This window comes from Scophthalmus maximus, chromosome 22 (genome assembly GCF_022379125.1).
Source record: "Scophthalmus maximus strain ysfricsl-2021 chromosome 22, ASM2237912v1, whole genome shotgun sequence".
NCBI lineage: Eukaryota > Metazoa > Chordata > Actinopteri > Pleuronectiformes > Scophthalmidae > Scophthalmus > Scophthalmus maximus.
In genome coordinates, this window is record NC_061536.1 from 5,044,041 (window position 1) to 5,064,639 (window position 20,599).

The following is a 20,599-nucleotide window of genomic DNA, read 5'->3' on the forward strand; positions in this document are numbered from 1 at the left end:
GAAATGAGAGAAGTTATGCTTTTTGGTGTTCATGGTAATACAAATTGCATGTTATAAGATAATTAACATCAGTGATTCTTTACACAAAAAGAAATATACCACTGTCAGCAGTCTCCAGTATAAAGTAGTCACAATGGACAGTGAGGCCTGGGGATTGTGTAGCCAACCAGGATTGATTCATGAAACACATGTTGCTATCAGGGTGGGTCTTGGTCCACTGTGCGCCAACCTCCACCTGCAGCCATGCACCGATTGGACGGTACCAGTTGTCAATCACAGTGCTTTATCATCTATTTGACTCTAAAAATGTCATTTACGCGATGACCATCATGCTGTATTGGAGGCCTGAAACTAGCGATAGAGACCATAAACTCCCCAGGAAAAGGTTTCAATGACGTCATAAATCAGGTGAGAAGAAACTAACTTCTTTTTGCAACAAGTGGTGTTGCCCTCTGCTGGTGATTCCAGAGAATGCAGGCTTACATTGGCTTTGTTTTCCGAATAATCTCAGAGACTGATTTATTTGCAATTTTCAAACAAGTCTCCCTGGAAGGGACGGTTCGTTGAAAGTAAAAGATTTATCAACAGTTAACAAATCCTCTCTACTGGACCAGTTAGGCATTTTCTTTTACTACAAACGGCCACATTATGTTGGTGTAAAACATCTTAACCAGAGAAATCTTTGAAAACTTTGTGCTCAGTTATTTGTTGACCTCAACAAATCCATTGTTAATGCTGCGCCTCTGTATGAGACTGTGGGGAGCCAATTAGAGTTCTAATGTTGACACTTCCCTCCGTTATTGTCATGTCAAGTTTCCTTCTCGCTTAGTCTGCTATCGTTGCAGATAAATAATGTGGGACTTTTTTGCGCCTGCCACAGTAGTATGACTGATAATGGGAGCAACATGCAAATGCTACATATGACCCAGTTGTTTAACTGCATTGAAAACATTTTTTCAAGTGAAAAAAATGTTGTGGCTACGTCATTCTTTTTTGTACAAGATGCAATACTTGCAATGTTTGATTTTGAAGTTGTCCGACAGGAATTTCAAAGTATTCAGAGTAGGCTACAAATTACACATTTTGCCCCAACTGATTTCAAACCGTGATTGTAATCTTTGGCGAACCACAGGAATAATTGGACTTCGTCAAAGATTCGTGCAGATGAAACACACGTGGCATTATTTTCAGTCTCACTTTATTTAACGATGATGTGAAAAGTAAAGGCTGTCCATAACATTCAGACAATAAAAGAAGAATGTTATTCAACCCCACCCACCATAACAACTAATGGCTCCAAAAAATGTTCCGGTGTTCCAAGTGTGATCCTTATTTTACACAACTTTTTCATATCTATACCTCATCTGTACATAACATAGTTACAGATACTGTAAATTAAAAGAATGAATTCCGAGTATCCTTGTGGCATTTGTGTGCAATATTTCCTACGTAAAAATGAGAATGGAAGTAAAGATCTTTACATATACATATATATATATATATATAGTTCTCTCTAGTATTCTTTCTGGAGTAAGAAATCAAGTTATTGCCCCTCTTGAACATGTTGCATTCAACATAGGTTTTGTTTACGGTTTTTAAAACTCTCAATTGAACTTAACGCCATGTGATACCACAAATCTAACTGACAAAACAGTAACAGCATGGACCTGTGTGGTTTTCCACTTAATATATACGTCATATTGTCATATTTTTTGACAGGTATGTTTCGTGTTCTCCAGAAACCCTGATGACGACACATACAAAGATATCATTATATACGTATATGTCACTTTGATCTTCAAACTGAAAAGGTAAGAAGACCCGTGGCAAATACAAACCATCAGCATGATGGTATTACAGGAAATGATGAGCCCTTGACCCACCTCAGTTGCCTTAGAACAAACTTTCATCCTTGTTGAGAAAAATTTAAATAAATAATAATAAAAGGCGCAGTTTAAACACTAGAACACCCGATGATCTGCATTTAACATTTTTGAATGGACTAAAAGAAAGTAACTTGTAGTAATTTCTACCAAAGTCATTTGGTAAATGCCAAAAGTGGCTCATTAAGATTGATCGTTTGCTACTACCTTCACTTTATTGCCCTCAGTGAATAACTGCCAAGTACTAACAAGCAGCATAGTCGATATGGTGATGTTGAGTTTGTCACTGAGAATCTTGGCATTGACATGTATGAGTTGATCAACAAGAACTTATATCCATGTTGTTTTCTTTAGGAAATGAACACAAAACCAGGTGAGAGGATGAAAACTACAGGGTGGACTTGTCATGACCGTTGCAAAAACAGAGGTAACTCTGTGAATTATACATTTTATTTCATGCCATCTTGAGAAAGCCAAATACCAAATATTCCATACATGGACACCATCATCAGGGTATCAGCAAATTGTACACAATCACATATAATGTAATATATAAAATGTGCGGTTGGTTTTTCTTCTTCTGTGGAAGGAAGAACCGACCTTCTGACAACGTCTCTCACTCACTTTGTCGAGTGACCGTGGTTCTCTGGTTGGCAAAGGTGCGCGGGGACAAGTCGGGACTCCACAGAGGTCTTTGCTCGGGACACCCTCGCTCCTGTGCTCAGCGCGGGGGGGGGGGGGGGGGGACTCTATCACAGGGAGTCAGCCCGATATGTCCAATACCAGGTGGACTTCTGCATGTCTCGTATCCCTCCATTGCCTGAAGACCCGTTTGACAGTGCTCTCTATCTGACACCAGCTTGGAGAGGAGGATCCCCCCCAGCTTGAGTGGAGCGCTCCCAAACTGTCCCATGCATTGAGGCATTGAATTGAAATAAATCTATGACACGTACAATGTACAGATGTGTGGCCAACGCTGTAGTTTGCTGGGCCAGTGCCGTTATCACCCCAGTGTGTATCGTGGCTCCTGCAGGCTACAATGTAAGACGACAGGCACAGCGCTCAACAAACGCCTTAAAAACTAAAAACCAAGACACCAATGGTGAAACATACGCTGAGAACAAACTTTCTCGCGCTCGATAAAATGTCCTTTTTTTGTGTTTTCTTGTTCCAGGGTCCCTGTTTGTGTTTTTTCTCCCGCGCGAGGACAGTTCTACAAAAAAAGACGACAACACTGTGTCCACGACGGTTTTGCTCAGAGCAGCCTCCTTGGGCCCAGTTCTACGGCACTGAATGACATTTCCATAGCAACTGAGCTTTGTTCACCGTTGCCAAGTGTGAAGGGATTTTGACGTGACACTCAGTATTATCTGTGAAAGACAGCCTGTGTCTGTGCCTCACGCGCTACCGCTGGGACCGGCGGTGGTGTCATCACTGTCTTGGGAGCTACAGCTGGTTACAGATCTACACAAGGCTTACGCGTGTTCACCGTCGCTCGTGGAAATTCAGGTCGGCAATTTGATCCAAACTGGCCGCGGAACCGCTAGACCTACATCCTTTCCCCTATCAGTTCTTGAGTTTGATTTCTGCATTTCAGAGTCTCGTACCCTGTTGTCTCCGACTTGAGCCTCGTCACCCTCGACCGTGCTGGTTAGCTGCGGGGGCTCGATCCGATAGACGTCTTAACAGTCTGTGGAGACCCCCCCCTGTGGGAATCCCCTGTCTGAAAAGAGGCTGAATTCATAAGGTGCTCTCTCGTGTTCTCGGTGTACATCTGAACGTGTGCATTTCTTGGCGTGTAGCACACACGAAAGACAACTGTGGAACACTCCTGTGGTGTCTTAGCTCTATTTTCTAACGTGTGCAGCCTCGGAGACCTGTCAAAAAGGCAGAGCATCAATATTCTGTTTAACATGCTTTCTGAGGACATATTGAGTGAGTTGTAAAATATGGACGGCCTACGCAAAGTCTGACGTGAAAACCAGTGGTGCAAATTTAGCAAAGTGGGAAAAAAGATATTTGAGCCGTGTGCATCTTACTTCAAGGTGGAGGAATGGCCCCCTGGAGCCTTGTGATGTTCTGTGACTCGCAGGCTTTGATCCATCTTACTTTGCCGCCCAGGATCTATCAACGGTTACACAAACAAATTCTTTCATACATATCGAATTCCCGGTAAGATGTCATGGTTTACAAGCTCTCATTCGACATTGTCATGACTACTTGCCTCGGTTACAAACTCCACGCTCACAACCCATTTAATTTGTCCATTCACAGCATATACAAAGCTTACAGTACATCAAAGTCAGACATGATCGATATTTACACGTCGCCACAATGTTGGGGAAGTGGACGGGGGGAAGTCAACTGGATGATTTTTCTCTGTTGGGTTTGGTAGAATTCCTCGTCTCCACACCAGGTATCCAGTCATTGAAGCGGTGAAATACTCAAGTCGGATGGCGAGCTCACACGTGACCGCGAGCACATACATACGACGGATAAGGAACAGAAACAAGACGCTCCCCTCTGAAGCAGATAAGGCTACACGTCTGGTCAGGGCTGGTCCACCGCTGCCCGCTGTCGGGGTTGTCAGCGTGTTCGTGCTTGTGTGTGTGTGTGTGTGTGTGTGTGTGTGTGTGTGTGTATTTATGTATGTTTTGTTTGACTGTGCATATGTGTAAATGCTTCGGCAAGGAGGGAGCAGATGAACAAGGGGGCACTGCTGTGAATTGTGTTTGATCCAGGGTCGTCCAGTGCCCACTCCGTCTCCTCCCACCCCTTCCGGACTGAGGGTTTCAGTTCTCAAAGAGGCTGAAGGGGCGAGGAGATACAAAGAGTGGAACTCCGCCCGCCCACCCCTCCCTCTCGTCTCCCCCTGTCCTCCTTGTTTCCAAGACGAAATACGCACACACGCTGATGATATCAGTCTATCTGTTGTAGAAAAAAAGAACCGTATATGTCTCCTCTGCAAAGAGCCAGGTGGAGGAGTGTACGACGCTCACAGGCCCGAGACCATAACGCGATAGGAGGGGGGCATGTGTCTGTGCCTTGGGCTGGAACCAGGGCTGCCGCTGGGGCTGGTGCAGCTGGCATCAACCCCTCCTATGGACGGTAAGTAGGCGTGGTGCAAGATGGGAAGTTGCAAGGACAGTCGACGTTGTATGCTGCAGATGGAGAAAGTACAGTGTAAGAGGCAGACGTACATAGGAACTAATGGCATTTATTCATTCTGAAATTCTCTGTGACTTTTGATTTATCCAAAACGTTAATGTCAGAATGTTGATCAACCCATTAGATTTTTGGAGTGCCACTAGCCAAGTTGAGATGGAGTGTACCTGTGTTGCATTGAACCTTCCCCCCCTACATCGTTACTTTGTGCCCATCTACGTACAGTAAGGCACTGGCACTTAACGTTTACAATGCATGTAATTTGCTGCAAAATCCACCAACATGAGCATAATTCCTTCAATTAATGGGCTGGACTTTGCATATACATTGCAATACAGTTAGAGAAGATGATGTATTATACTGTATGTAGAATTGTGAACTCACACTCACACTCAACTTCCATATATCTCATTCATTTCAAAGTGCTCAGGGGGAAAATGGTCTGTTTGGTGCTTTTAAAATCCTTTTTTTTTTTTAAATCTATCTCCAAATACATAAAAACTACACAGACATACAGAAAGGGTGATTAAGAACTGACAGGCAAAGTATAGTTCATGCAAGTCCTCGGCAGCTCTTCTAATTATTTTCTTGTATTCTTTCGATCCCTCCTTTTCCTTCTTCGCCTCTCCTCACTAAGTCCTTAATCCACTGTGCCTTTCCAGCCTCTGGGATCATCTGACAAAAAAACATTTCATAATTCCACCTGGTGTGACAGTTCGCACCTTACCTCGCCAGAGCCAGCGCCAGTGCCAGCCGTTTGCAAGAAGAATTATGTAACCCAATGCCATTTATGTAAAAAAAATAAAATAAGAGTGGGGGAATGAAATTCAAACTCAGTCAGCGATAGGCCTTGAAAAATGTCTTAATTAGGAGAACTTTGAAATATTAATGTTTCTCTCAGGCCTAGTCAGTTATCCTGACCCGTTCCATTTCTGATGGAAACCTCGCTTATGGAGGATTTGTATCACACAGATGCTACACTCGAGTATTACATGTACCTGGTGTGTGACGTCATATTCGTCATGTCACAAAGTGTTACATATGTCCTCCTCTTCCTTTCCCCTCTTCATACCTCTTCATATTTGTCTCGTTCTCTCTTGCTGCCTCTTCATCTCTCTTCCCTCCATGTGATCAAACATTCATGCGGCATGGGAATAGCTCTGAGTGTTCCTATACTTCTGTTCTCCTCCCTGTCTATTTTCAGAGCTGTTTCCAGTGCGAGCTGTAAATCACTGGTTACGTAAGCCTCCGTGAGTCTCTCCCTCTTTCTTTCTTTCTCTCCTTCTTATTATCTGTCTCTCTTTCCTATCTAAACATCCTTCTCTCTTAGGCCATCCTCTCTCTGTAACTGCCCTCTCCGCAATATTTCACTCTTCCGGTCTGCCCATCTCTCCCATCTCTTTCCATCTGTCCCACTACATCGTGCATTCTTCTCCTGGTTCTGGTTAAATGAGTGTGGGAGGGAGCGCTCTCAATGATGCATGAAGTGTCGCGCCCCCCCCCCCCATTGATGAAGTTGACATCCCTCAGCTTTGGTGCCTCATGAATAATAAGTGAATCTGCATTTGTCGCATGAGTGTTTTGAGAGTCCAAGTCCATCTTTTTTTTTTTTGCAAAGTTGGCACAACAAATAGATAGACGTAAACACACGTAAAGCCGTGCACATCGTGCGTGTACATTTGTTGGGTGATTGACCATACGTGAGCATACATGCCACATTAAGTACACGCACACTTTGTGGTTATATGTATGTCAATGTGCGTGGGAGAGACAAGTACAGGGCCAGTCCGTGCTTTTCGCAGTGCTCCGTTGCCAGAGCAACCGCCCCAGAGCTGGTGGTGGTTGCGATATGTATGACGTGGAGTCTGATGAGAAAGCTGACAAGACGCAGGGGAGTGGGGGGCGGGACACAGGGGTAGAATTGCTTAAGAAAAGGGACATCTCACTGTTCAGGTGAGTTGATATCCTCCAGAGGACCTCTGTTTATTCTGGAAGGATCCATGGAGCCCCACTGTGCCTGAGGCTTCTGCTCCAGGTGGTTCTTCAGTATCGACTTCTCTCCATCTGCATCGAAAAACACATGTAGGCATCGCAAAATATATGATAGGCTCCGTCCACTTGTCAGCCCACTTGCTGTTGTGAGGCTCAGCTGTTGTAACATGGCCAGCACCTGAGAAATTACTTTTCAAAAACCCTTTGGAGCTATGGCCTGGGGGTCTGCACCATCAGGTGTGTCTTATGTTGTTTGGGAGAAGGGGAGTCATGAACAATGATGCGTCTTGATTTTTATGCCATTGCTTTGGTCCTGACACTATGCAAAAAGCAATAATCAGTTAATCAAGGGTGTAAATATGTACCTACCTGGGATGTCCTGAAAATCAAAGTAAGGAAAGTGTGACGGTACTCGTTACTTGTTATCTACAACACCGTCAGTAGCATAGGTACCACAGATGTCGCAGGTACTGCAGATGTAATCTAATGTGTTTTTATATTGATAAATATTGAGTTTACAAACCTAACATTACAGGTTATTTTGAGGTATACTCATAGTAATCTAACACTGTTCCAACCATGTCTGACAGTATGCCCGTCAGTTTCCCTAAAAAGAAAATGATTTCATAGTTTAATCTGTTCATATGTAAAACTGACACCTGTGTGAAAGTAAGAAACAAACAGCTCTTATCAAGGGAGGAAGATGCTGCAGTCGATGTAAAATAAGTAAAATAAAAAATCCAATAATAATTACAGTATACAAAAATTACATCTCGAGAGCAGTGCAACGCCCCGTTTCCCCCCCACAGAGCTTCTCTCCAGTTGTCCCAGATTCCCCAGCACATTCTGACCTGATTAACTGATCACAGCGCTCCGTGCCCCAGTTGGACATCTGAGCTTGCTGGACTGTTTTAGAGCAGACTACTCCTCCTTTCCTTTAGAAAAAAAAGCCGAACCTTGTAGCTCTCCGAGCTGTGTTAAAAGCACAGACACAGATATTTATACACCTCATTATGGATTCAGACACAGAATATGTGTTTGCACCACAAAGAAAGAATTGGGCGCCGAGTGTTTTTCAAATGTCGCTACTGCCCGGGCAGCAGTGACAGTGGCAAAGGCCACGGGCGGAATGGATGTTCAGTTTCTTGTTGGCTGGTAAGTTAATAAATTGTAATTTTCTTTTATATTAATAAGCCTCTGTGGCTTCTAGACTCCGACAGTAATGTTAAATATTAGCGTCGGCGTGGCCATTGGCTAGCAACGGTGTTAGTCTGACGCAACCACAAAAATGGTTTCTTTTTAAAAAAAAATATTTTCTCCTGTTTTACATCAAAGTCAATTGAATATATTTGGATTTTCGATTGGTAACCGGACAAAACAATTGGTTTGGAATCAAATTTGAACGTGTCACCTTGGGCTCTGGGATGATGAGCAGTTTTCACAACTTCCTGAACTTAAAGAATTTAATCAGTTAAAAAATTTGTTGCGGTGCTCTCAGACACTTCTTAGTTTACCTGTATTTTTTTAATGACCTCTAGCTTCACAGTCTAAAATCAGGACTCGAATTTGTCGGAAAAACCCTTCTCGACTGTCATCCACTGGGGACGTCCGGTGTCCTGATGTGCTTGTACACATAGTCATGAGAACAGCCAGAGAGGTGGAGCGTTGTTCCTCATCCCTTCAGCGTGAGCGTAATCGCTGTTGATGTGTCGTACTCTTTTTACAGCCACTCATTCACAGGCCAGCTCTCGTATTAATGATGATTACTACAGTGAGAAGCCTGCCATGATGATGACGACTGTCAGGCATAAGCTGGTCGAAGATGGCAACACTTTTTTTTACATGCCTGTGAAATTTAAAGGAGGCTTAATGACCTGTGGTTGTATTCCAATGATGTGTGTCACACTGATGTTTGTGAGTGCCAACCTAATGTGCTGTCTCTCTTTGTCTGAACTCAGCTCCTCAGACTCTCCTCCTTCCCTCTTCAAGAGATCATTGTCAAGAACATTTCGACAACCCAAAGACTGATGTGTTTCCCTCTGTAGGAGTTAGAATAAAATAAAATACAAAATAAGACCCTAACAGATAAGTCCATCTGTGGCTCCATATAAGACCAGCCTCAGACACATGGGCTTAAGACTGGGCTTATCATGCACAGGAAGCACATGCAAACACACATAGGTGACATGTGATCTGGACTTCAGCAACAAAAAAACAAAATACAAGAACAAAAACAAAGCAACTCAGTATTCAATACGTTGTCTGTCCATTGAGCTCCTCGTCTATATTGTTATTTTCTCATATTTGATTCCTGTGAAATGTTTGCTATGGATTGTTGTTTAACAATATTCACTCTGTAAAATGTACCATTCCTCCCGTAAGGGAGATATTAGTCTAAAAACATTTTTTATCATTTTATTTTGATGGGGATTTCCCCCCCAGATTCAATCTTCCCCACTATCCGTTTTTCCCTCCATTGTTGGCCTGGAGAGCTTGCATGCTTTCCATATTCCTGCATCCAAAACTGTTCAGCACAGGTTCGTTAATAAGATATAGTGTGTATTGAGTAACCTGACACAAATTTACTGAAATACAGATGCAGATTGTCGGTCACATTAGGTTTTGTTTGGGAGCGGGTTTTTCTACAGTAGGCTAGACGAAACAACACCTAACACTGGCTCTAGAGAGGACCCCTGGCATTTCTATGTCTCCGAGACACATGTTCAGCTGATTGCATTAATGTAACTTCACCACTAGACGCCAAGAAATCCAACACCCAGAACCTTTAAAGCGACACTGAGCAACAGAGGCCTCTGCAGCCACGAGCAGTAATGAATTCTGTCGGGCTCTGAGTCCGAGTAGTTAAGTGGTTTTCATGTATAAAAAACAAAGCCTATCAATCGCTTGACTGGAGCTCCGACTGCGTGGTCCCACTCTCTGAATTAAAACATTGCCGAATGGAGTATATTCCTCGCGATCCCTGCACTGCCTGAATCAAGAGCGCAGTCGCTGTAATGGCTGCGCCAAACTCAGTTTACAATTCATGATATTTCAAAAGTTTTCCTCACTGAATGTTGGAGATGAATGCGGGTGTTTAATGACTAAACAAAATGCAGCAATCAAGTGCAGCATTACTCTTGAACGTGCTGGGCAGTCTAAGATCATTAAGGGTGCAGAGTGGGAATAAAAGAAGCGCCAAGTCTCAGTGTCTTTAAAAGGATTTTGAAGCTGTAATTTAGATGTAAAATAGTTGTATAATGTTGCTCTCAGAGGTCGCGTAAAATCTTTCAAACCACTGAAAAAATCTCACGATGAACAAAACTGGATGCAGCATTCTGTACTGGATTCTTTAAAAGGATAAATATAGAGAGGTCAAAAATCTCACAGATGGTCACTCATTATTAACTAATTAAAATAATCTTGGCGCTCACTTCTCAACGTTGAGCCGCTCCAACCAACAGCAGAACAACACAGACATATTTTCATTTCAAATCATTCCTCGTAAGGGCGCCATCACATAATCACCCCCCCGCTCTCCACCTATCCTTATAAAGCCAGACAGTATTTGGACTGAAACAGGAGGGTGTGTGTGTGTGTGTGTGTGTGTGTGTGTGTGTGTGTGTGTGTGTGCAATTAGAGGCAGAGAAGAAGGAGACACAGAAGGGAGCAGTGAACACACTAAAACACAAAGACGCATTCAAATATTTTGCTCTGTGAACGCACTCATTGACTTCCATCAAGCTCATTGCGTAACTATGAACTTTCGCAGACGAGAAGCTTCTCAAACTATTCCGACAGACTCGGCTCCCGATCCGCAGCTGTTTTACTCTTTTTACCTTCCCTAACTCAGACAGATCCATTAGATGCCCCCCCGAGGGCGGCTTTGTGCCGGGGTGCGCATCAGATGTGCTGCATCTGGCTGCTGTACATCACCACGGCCCCATGTCTGTTAGAATGGTGCCTAACGTGATGCGACAACGCTGTCGGGCTGCAACGATTCACTGATTCAATTCGAGGGACCCCGGCTTCTTGATATAAGTTACAGCTGCGTCAATTTAAACAGCATGGATCAGGCTGGGAGAGGAAACTGACACAGGAGCAGGGCAGATGTGAAATATATCATCATCACATATTTCAGCACCTGATAGTTTACTCCATGTGTTGCCATATGCTTGTCTCTGCCAATGATGGTTCACCTTAACTGCCCCCTTTTTTCTTTTCTTAACTCTTCTCATAACTATTTTCTCAAACACACCCTTTACCAGCCGGCAAGCATCATCCCAGACACCAAATAATTAGGTGTCAAGTGTGGACACACTCTGGGCTTCCTAATAAAGTGTGTCTACAGTATGTGTGGGACTTGCCAAGCAGGACTGGAGTATTCAGGCACTGTAGCTGATCTAATGACTCATTCTGAGAGACGCTTGACTTGCTGTCAGACAAAGCGCTAGTCTGTCCCTTCTCCACCTGCAGCTGACAGGAGCTCCAGCAATGGGAACCACGTAAACATTTTCTGTCAAATTGCTGATGTGAACGCAGCATTAAAACCCATTGTAAAGCCACTGAATACACAAACATAGTGCATGTGTTGTGATAAGTGAGTCTGAATTATATCCTAAAGGACTGATCTTGGTCCTAGTGGACTATTGCAATATGGTTGAGCAGCGCTGACTGAGGAGGGTCTGGTTCATCATCTTGAGATTTTGCATGGTTCGTGTTGACTGTAATGGAGAACACCAACATCACCCTTGTTCGTCCAGACAGTTCACTGTGAGTGAGGCTGTACTTGCAGAATTTTCAAAGCAGGTCAAACAATTGTGAAACGGTTTGTGTTTTTCAATCCAGGTGTGCATGAGCCAAAAAAAAATCAACCGTCACGAAATAAATCGACTATTTTACACCTACACCTGATGATGTTCCTCTAATGGGTTCAGTTCCCAGCATGTCGGTTAGTTTTCTATGAGATGGAACATTTTAACCACACACACACGCACTGCGATACTGTATCAGAGTTCCTGGACCGTGGACACAAACAGATAGTTTCTCACCTTTGCCATCTGTGAAGTTGCGTATGCTGAGGATGTTATTTGCGTCCGGGTAGTGGTTCTGTTTGATGTAAGGGGTTTTTTCTGGTGTGTCCTGCAGTTGCATGGTCACTTCCTCCAGCTCCTTGTCCAACTTTTTAAATAGAAAAGCAGAGAAATTGCAAGTTGCTATCGTTTTTTGTTTTTTTTGTAGACCAGGTACATTACGTGCCAAAAACAGAGCTCTCTTTGATTGCATCAAGTTTGCATATTCACAGAGAACCAAGCTCAAGTGGGCTACAAGGTTATTTGAGAAATATTACCTGATCTACCGTGTGCAAGTAATGCTCCAACTGCTTTTTTACATTTCTAAATGCAGGAATGTAAAAGGCTCCTGTCTGCCAAAGATATCATAACTTTATTTGGCTGAGAAGCTCCTCATCTGCCACAGTCAGAGGAATCTGACGAGACTACCAAAGCATTATTTTATTTTTTTCAAAGGTCACTCAGTGTCTATAGTATAGGTCAAAATTTGAAAAGAAATGAATAAGACAGAACATATAGCTAGGTACAAAGTCCATAAAGATTTAGTGACAAGTCAGTCTCATGAAGTGAACAGAGTTGCTTCAAAGAACTAATATAGTAAACATATAATTTACTAACAATTAATAGGAGCTATTTACGAATGAATTGGCATTACTGTAGGTAAATCTGTCTTTTTAAACTTTCAAGTGCAATAGAGCTAAATTATTTAATCTTTTTTCTTTCTCATGTTGAACCTGTGCTACATTGCTAAACTCAAAGTCTCCCCATAGTCCTCTATTGCATTAAAAGCCTTGCTACCCACTGCTGTTGTCCTGTCCTGTCTTGTGTAAAATGTAAAATGTCCATCTTGTGTGTGAACGTTTTGGTTCAGACCTCTGTTATCCTCATGCGGAGGCGGTGGTTATCAGTCTGAAGCCCGTCCAGCCGAGAAGTGTTAGCCTGGTTGACGCTGGTGACCGAGGTGGAGGTCTTGGAATCTTCCTTCTTCTGGTTCTGGGTGAACTTTAACCTCCGGTTCTGGGTAGCTGCATCGGGGTTGGTTCTCATGGTGATGAACTGTAAAGAGGGGTTATGAGTATTAGTCACAGCTGCAAAGTGGAATAAAATGACCTGGACAAAAAAAAGAAGCTACACAGAACTGTTTACGCAGCATTTTTAGGGTTCAGGGGCTTAGTGAAGTGAGTTGTGTGAATGTGGTGATAATTAGAAAGCAGCGCTCTCTATTTTTACTCTCTCAAACACACACACGCGCGCACACTCTCTTTCAATCAGAGACTGACCTTGGGAACGAACACCAGACAGAGCGTGATGGTGCTGCAAAAGATGATCACCAGTGCCACGATGCAGAACTGGACATTGGGCTGGTCTCTGGTCAGAAAGGACACCGCGGCACCGATGATGCACATGATGCCCACGTTGTACACGCTCATCCCGATGTACTTGCTGTCATTGAGGGCAGGGATGCTCACGTTCCTGGTCTCCCATGCCAGGAAACAGCCAAACAACTATCAGGGAAAAGAGAGATAGTCTTTAGTAGTTCTATTAGAATATAAGAGCAGGATTTGACTTTGAGTGTAGAAAGTCTGAACTTGTTTCTCTGGGTCAACAGTCAACAGTCCTGGTCACAACTTTGAATTAACTAACTAAGTTGTTAGTCTTTATGTTTTTTGTCATTATTGCTCTTAATTGTTCCTCATAAATACTGAAGGAGTTGAAGGTTTCACATCTCTTTCAGGAAATGTTAGAACAAAAACAAAAATCAACTTCATTATATGATAAAGTCTAAGAGACGAGGAAGAAACTAAAGGACGAGACCACTTTAAAAGCGGCCTCAGGTTTCGTGCCTGTGAGGTGTTTATTTAGTGAGAGTGAATTCATTGTTTAGCGGATCATTAGAGTTGCAGCAGCCGCCTGCTCAACCTGCTGAATAATTCACCGTGCGCTGTATAAGGTGGCTTCGCCTGCTTGTTCCCAAGTCTAAATGAGAGTCAGTGGAATGACGAGCAGTAGAATTAAAAGAGCAGTCATCAAGGATTAGTGCGCCGCACGTCTGAGAGTGTGCGTATGCGAATGTGAGGTATCAGTGTGTGTGTGCATTCATACGTGAGCATGTGTGTGTGTAGAGAGATGACTGAAGCTTTAATGCCTCTTTTTGCTGTGCTGTCCCTCTCTGTGCCTCATACAGATGTTCGCTCCTGTCAATCACCTCATACAAACTTTTTCTACCTCCTTCTTTGTTCCTGTTTTTTTTTTTTTTTTTTTAGACCTGTTATCCAACAATTTACTCCTTCGCTGTCTGTCTATTTTTCTACTCTCTCAACCTGCCTGAGATTGTTCACTGCTGGGTCCCGCTTCTTCTGCTTCGCCTCAAAATAAATCTAGTGAGGTTTGCATAATTTACGGTGGCTCCTGCATCACAGAGGTTTTAAAACACGTCATGTGGTGGGTAAATGGAAAATTCCCCTGGTTTGTAACGGTTTGATTAGAACCCTGTGTCTCACACACCGTGACAGGTACATGCTCAGATATAGCTCACGGGGCTTGGGCACCTTCCCTTTTCATCCTCCAAGTCCTTAAGTGCCCTTGTGAACTGGGATCTTCAAATAACTATCAAAACAATGATAATACACCACATATTTCAGCACCTGATATTCAGTGTCACACACAGTAATTATTCAGTGTCTGTCTGCAGGATCAAATGTACTCTACTGATGAGATAATCCATATTAAAATGAAATCAGTGAACATTTATTCCACACTAAATCAGCACCAATTAATTATCAAGGCAAATAACTAAAGAATTTTGATAATGATGGTTTTGGGAAATTATCAGGATCCATTATGAAACTCTATTTCGATTATGGCGTGTTGCCATCAGCAGCAGTGCAAAGCAGCAAAGATTACGGAAGAAGTGGTGGATTGTGTTTTTATTTGACAATGTCTGACTTTGGCAACTTCTGGTGGTAGTATCGAGGAAGACACTGTTGCTGACTGTTAAGAAGGCCAAGATGGCCACCTTTAATGTCTCTGCACGGCCCTGACACAAATTTGCGTCCCGTGTTGAAACACAAGACGGAAACACACATACGCACACTCACATAGGAGATTGTTATTTACTATGAGACACACACACACACACACACACACACACACACACACACACACACACACACACACACACACACACACACACACACACACACACACACACACACACACACACACACACACACACACACACACACACACACACACACACACACGTCCGTGCACATCTGCTGGGAGCTTTAAAGTACATACTCAAGGTTTACTAGTGGGACACATTTCTGAAATAGCGTTACATTAAAAATAATATGAAAAGACATCAAGCCCCATACATGCACATTTATGAGGCCATTCAAGAGTCACATCAGCGGATACTGTTCATTTTTGCAGAGCATTCGTATAAAAGTCAAAATGCGCATTTATGAACGCACACTGTGTGTACAGAAAGACATTTTGTGTTCTCTCCTCTCACCATGAGCAGTCCCTTGTAGGCATAGACGATGCCCAGCCAAATGGTCATGTGTGTGTTCTCGCAGTGCTCCAAGAAGGGACGGATGGCAATGTCTCGGCCCTGCGGGTCCGCCTGGTGACAACACAAACACAAAGACAGGAAGACAATTGAGTGAAGCAGCCCCGAAAAATAAAAACAGAACTTACACAAATTAGACAGACGAACAAAACCCTCTGAAGCCATGTGCCAAGTCGTACATTTACAATGAAACAAGCAGCATTCCCCCAAGGAATGATACAACCAACAGAGGAAAACCAGTAAATGAGCTCAACAAGGAGGAAATGATTAATAAGCCTGTGGTGAGTTTTCCCTTTGCAGGTTTTCTAATTTCACATTCGGGTACAAAAGCGACACAGACTGTCCTCGTGACAGAATAAAAGGGCGTCAGCGATCAAACATCCAGGTGTGTAATCAAACTGCATCGTGGCCACCGGGCTCGGCGACTGAAGTTAAATGAATCCGTGCTCAGGACGCTAATGGCCACAACTAATGAAGCTTACTTAGTGATGTGATTCACACCACCCCCCTTTTCTTTCCTCACTCAGGCTCCGTCGTATCTCTCCGTCGTATCTCTCCGTGTGTCTCTCTCCGCCCGTGTCGCTCTATTATTCTTGCACTCTTTTTTATTTCCACGTGTCTTTCACCGCAGCTGGTGACACCGATGACTTACAGGTGACAAATTAGCACCTGAGGTGGATGTTAAAATGCCGGAACACGTCACCTCCGTTCTCTCTCGTCCCTCCATCTCTCTGTGCGGCAGAGCTTTAAAAAAAGCCTTTCAGAGGAGAAGTTAACTTGTCCTGCACGGACTCGACTGAAGTCACACCAGCACACCGAGTGCGAGACACCCGCGGCAAGGTTGGGCATACAGCCACCCTGCTCTCTAGGTGTGTGTCGTGTGTGTGTCTTTTCAGGCACATGGGTAAGCAGATGGTGTGTTCATGTGTGTAAATGCTTCTACATCATAGAGTTAGATTTGATGAAACATAAATACATACCCACTTACTTACAGCGGAGCTGCAAAACGCCTCTTCCACTCGTCATTTTGACGATCATACTATCCATTTATCTCACATTATTGGAAATTGCAACTGTTCATGCTTTTTCTCCACGACCTTGATAGCTTTACATTAGTGGGACTCTATAGGGCGATCACTTAAAATGGGAAATAGGTGCTCTGAGAGCTACAATGATTCACCTAACAGAGCTGAGTATAAACGGGACTGTACCATATTATTTGTGGATAATCTTTTATTGTAGCATATATATATTCTATCTGTAATTCCCATGCCTTGGAAATATAACTCTCACACAGTGTTCCCCATCCAGCTTGCACTCATCGTATTTCACTTTCAACATTCAATTCTGCAAACAATTGCAAATGCAGCTACACATCACACAGAGTTTGGAAAAAGAAGCATCGACAACATACCAGATAGAATCCCCTTCCCCAACAACACAGATGTAGAGACAAATTCTCCGCCATCATCCAAAGATCGTCCGAAACTCTCAAAACAGTGTCACATTAAACAGCAAGGACTGCCGCTGTGGCAGCAGGTTTACACACTTTGTCAGGGCACTCTTGTAACCGCTTTCTGCAAGAGTTCCCATAGCAACCACGTAGCTCACATCACTCATATCTGGGAATATTTTGGGACCTGAGTGTTGGATTCAAGTCAAGTTTGGGTGAATAGCTGGTAGAACTGAGCTTCTGCCTTAAAAGCCAATGACGTTGGTGAAAAGACACAAAAGTGGGGCAGTGGATGACGCACAGTGAGGCTATTTTCTATTTATTCATTTTGATTTTTCTTTTTTTTCTTTTTACGAGGAACCATTATTAATTAACATAGTGGAGGAAAAGAAAATACTCAAGCATTACATTTTCTCACATATCTAGGTAAGTTCTTTCGGGAAAATATCTTTCAACCTATTTTTTATTCTAAGTGATGTGATGGGACTGAGCAGGAGACAATCAGGAGTTATATAAGAGATGCCCTCGTTTGGCCAATTCTCTGTAGCAGCCGCAGCCAGTAGCCAGTGGCAGGGATCCTCTCCGCTCATAGGGAGTGATACAGGCTTTTATTTTGTGTAAACAATGACTACAATCATTTTGCAAGCTACTGGCCATGTTGGACTGCAATATAGCCTTGAAGATGAAGACAGGCAGATCCCCCTCGGTCTCCACGTCATCCAAAAAAGCCTTAAGCCCTTTTTAGGAAAGGAATGTGTAAAATAAATGGCTTGATCTGTTCAAGTGATGTCTTTTTTTTTTTGAAAGTCGGACCTAGAAACATTTCTATAGCACTTTAAAGACGTCTGAATTTAATGCCATCACACAAAGATATAGTACCACAACATTTAACATGTCCAGAGAAAGATCCTCCTCAAGTCACATCAGTCTCATGAGTCGTTATTCTGCAATTCTTAACATTATATGATAAGCAGCCAAATTTTCAATCAATCTATGGTATAAATGATGAAACTGATGAAGACATTTATAAGGGGATTCAAGAGGAGAAGAGGAGGCGAGAAGGGGATGAAACTACATTTTAAAAATCTATCACGGCCTCTGCAGCCAGCGAGAAAATTATCAAAAATCTCCTATATTTATTCAGAAATGTATATATTACTATCTTTGGTTTACTGATTCTGGGTATAACTGTACCAAAACCATATCTGACTTGTTCACGGTTTGCATCCAAGACGTCCGTGATGGGGTCAGAGCTCCTAATCTCTTTTCTACTGAAAACCATCAATGCATCATCATCATCTCCATCATTTTGGGATATTTTTTTTAAAGATTTGTGGCTCAGCAACCTCTTATTCAAACAACAACGCTTTGAGAAGTCCCACTTTATGCAAACCATTTTTTTCATTCATTATAAGAGAGACATTCTGCTTCAGCGCTCTTTGCATAGTTTCAGCTCCAAGCAAACTTGTGTCACCGACAACAAAATGATAAGACAAAATGAGATAGAACGCTTATTAGGCTCGGGTCTCTATCACAGCATAGCAGACAGGAGCTCTCGCATTTTGGAGGGAAGCTGTCTGGGGAGTTGCCAGGCAACAGGGCTGTAGGCAGCAGGCGGCCCCAAAGCGGCAGTGATGGCAGTAAAAGTGCGGGTTCAACGTCATTTTTCACAGCATTAGCCCTCTAACGGGATCACTCTCGGGGGGCTGGAGCAGGGCACAGCACCGGCAGATTGTCTATGGAGAGATGGAGCTAGATGAGGCGATGAAGGGAGTGACGGAAGGAAGAGGGAGGAAGAAATGGAGGGTGGGATGGCGAGACGACAGGAGCAAAGAAGCATGGATGGGAAGATGGAAGCTGAAATGAATGGAATAAAAAGGGATTGGAGGACAGATGGGTGGAAGGAGTTGTAATGATGACGTGGTGAGGTGAGAAAAATAGATGCTGTCAATTCTGTTTCCCCAAAGAGATATGACAAGAATAACTTTAAGGATTAAAGGAAGGAAGAAGTTCCCAATAATGACTGAGCAGCAGAGACAGTGAGAGATTTCCTCACAAAGACATATGAGAAGGTGGAGGTAGATATTTATGACAAGCTGACAATATTACAACTATCAGATGTGGGGTTTTTCTAGACAAAGCTGCCCTGTGATCAATATGGATGTTCACAGAAACACATTCTACTTAATGTCCCAATACAGGGGCCGCCTCCTTTGGAGGCTACAGTACGTTTGAAGATGCGCTGTGCGTGTCACAGTGGCAAAAATTTGCTGTCCCAATTCAAAGGCTCCTTCAAACACGGCAGACAAATGTGTCCTTCCATTCCTGAGCATGAAGGATCCATCTGGTGGATCCGCTCCAGCCCAAACTATATCCCAGGATTCATTGCGTGCCATAGACCAGACTGGCTCATTTCGGTTTGGCCTTCCTGATCTACCCAGCCTACGTGGCTGACGAAGGCCAACCTCCTTCATATGCCGCGTAGACCAGCGGGCCCTGAATTTGGACAGATTATGCAGATTATGCTTCACAAAGATGGGAACAGAACAAAGTTCACCATTTTTCTCACTCACTGATATTGTTTTAGTCCATTCACTACACTTGATTTAAAAATAGCACTCTGACATCTGGGACGTGAGAGTTGGCTCAAGAAGAATCAAATCAAAATGTGCATTATTCTGTTGACAATGTCCATGTTTGAATATTTTCCTGGGTTTGATTTTTTTTTTTATGTATTAACAAAATTGTTGGATGCCAAATCGGCAGTTAAAGTCTCCTGTTATGCAACAATGTACAAGCAAAGATAAAACTTGCCATGAATGTGTTTGCTCTTATGAATTGCCTCGCTTCGAGCTTCTGAAAGTTGTTTTCTTTAAAATAGTTGTTTCTTGAATTAATCATAAACCGTGGGTTGCCTGGAAGGAAGGGAAACACATTCAGAAACCTGACGATGTATAATGTTCTTTTGGAAAATGATCGCGGTAAGATTCGTGGTATAGATCCCCCTTTCTCCATGACTCCATAATCACAGCTACTGGGGCTTGTTTCTGAATATGGATCTTGCTCTGACTACAAGATGGCCTCTGGCCGGGTGGAAAGCAGGGAGAGATAAACCAACAAGTGAGGGAGGAAATGGAGAGCTCCCTCATTGTCACCCACAGCTACTTCAAACTGAGGTGTGTGTGTGTGTGCGCCAGCATATGTCTCTGTGGGTGCCAATGTGTGCACATTCTTTGAGCACACGTATGTAAGATGAGGTAAGGTAAGGCTGTGTGTGTGTGTGTGTGTGTGTGTGTGTGTGTGTGTGTGTGTGTGTGTGTGTGTGTGTGTGTGTGTGTGTGTGTGTGTGTGTGTGTGTGTGTGTTAAATGTTTACAGATGAGCTCTCGGCAAACACTGACAGAAACACTCAATCACTCACACTTGCAAATACGACAAAATGAAATTCGACCGGCATGAAAGAC

The 20,599-nt window shown here is 43.2% G+C and overlaps 1 protein-coding gene across 8 annotated transcripts in view; it reads right to left on the reverse strand.

Annotated features, from left to right (window-relative positions):
* Positions 1-1,181: 1,181 nt before the first annotated feature.
* Positions 1,182-20,599, reverse strand: part of gabbr2 (gamma-aminobutyric acid (GABA) B receptor, 2) — a 166,813-nt gene continuing 147,395 nt past the window's right edge. For 3 of the 8 annotated variants that reach the window (XM_035620973.2, XM_035620972.2, XM_035620969.2), the window contains 6 exons: positions 15,627-15,737; positions 13,390-13,614; positions 12,983-13,165; positions 12,089-12,218; positions 6,995-7,112; positions 1,182-5,044 (listed from right to left, as the gene is read on the reverse strand). In XM_035620973.2, coding sequence (XP_035476866.1) covers positions 4,879-5,044; positions 6,995-7,112; positions 12,089-12,218; positions 12,983-13,165; positions 13,390-13,614; positions 15,627-15,737 — 933 coding nt within the window. In that variant the 3' untranslated portion in view covers positions 1,182-4,878. The remainder of the gene's footprint in view (positions 5,045-6,994; positions 7,113-12,088; positions 12,219-12,982; positions 13,166-13,389; positions 13,615-15,626; positions 15,738-20,599) is intronic. The other 5 variants (XR_004786857.2, XR_004786858.2, XR_004786856.2 and 2 more) reach the window with 5 other exon arrangements.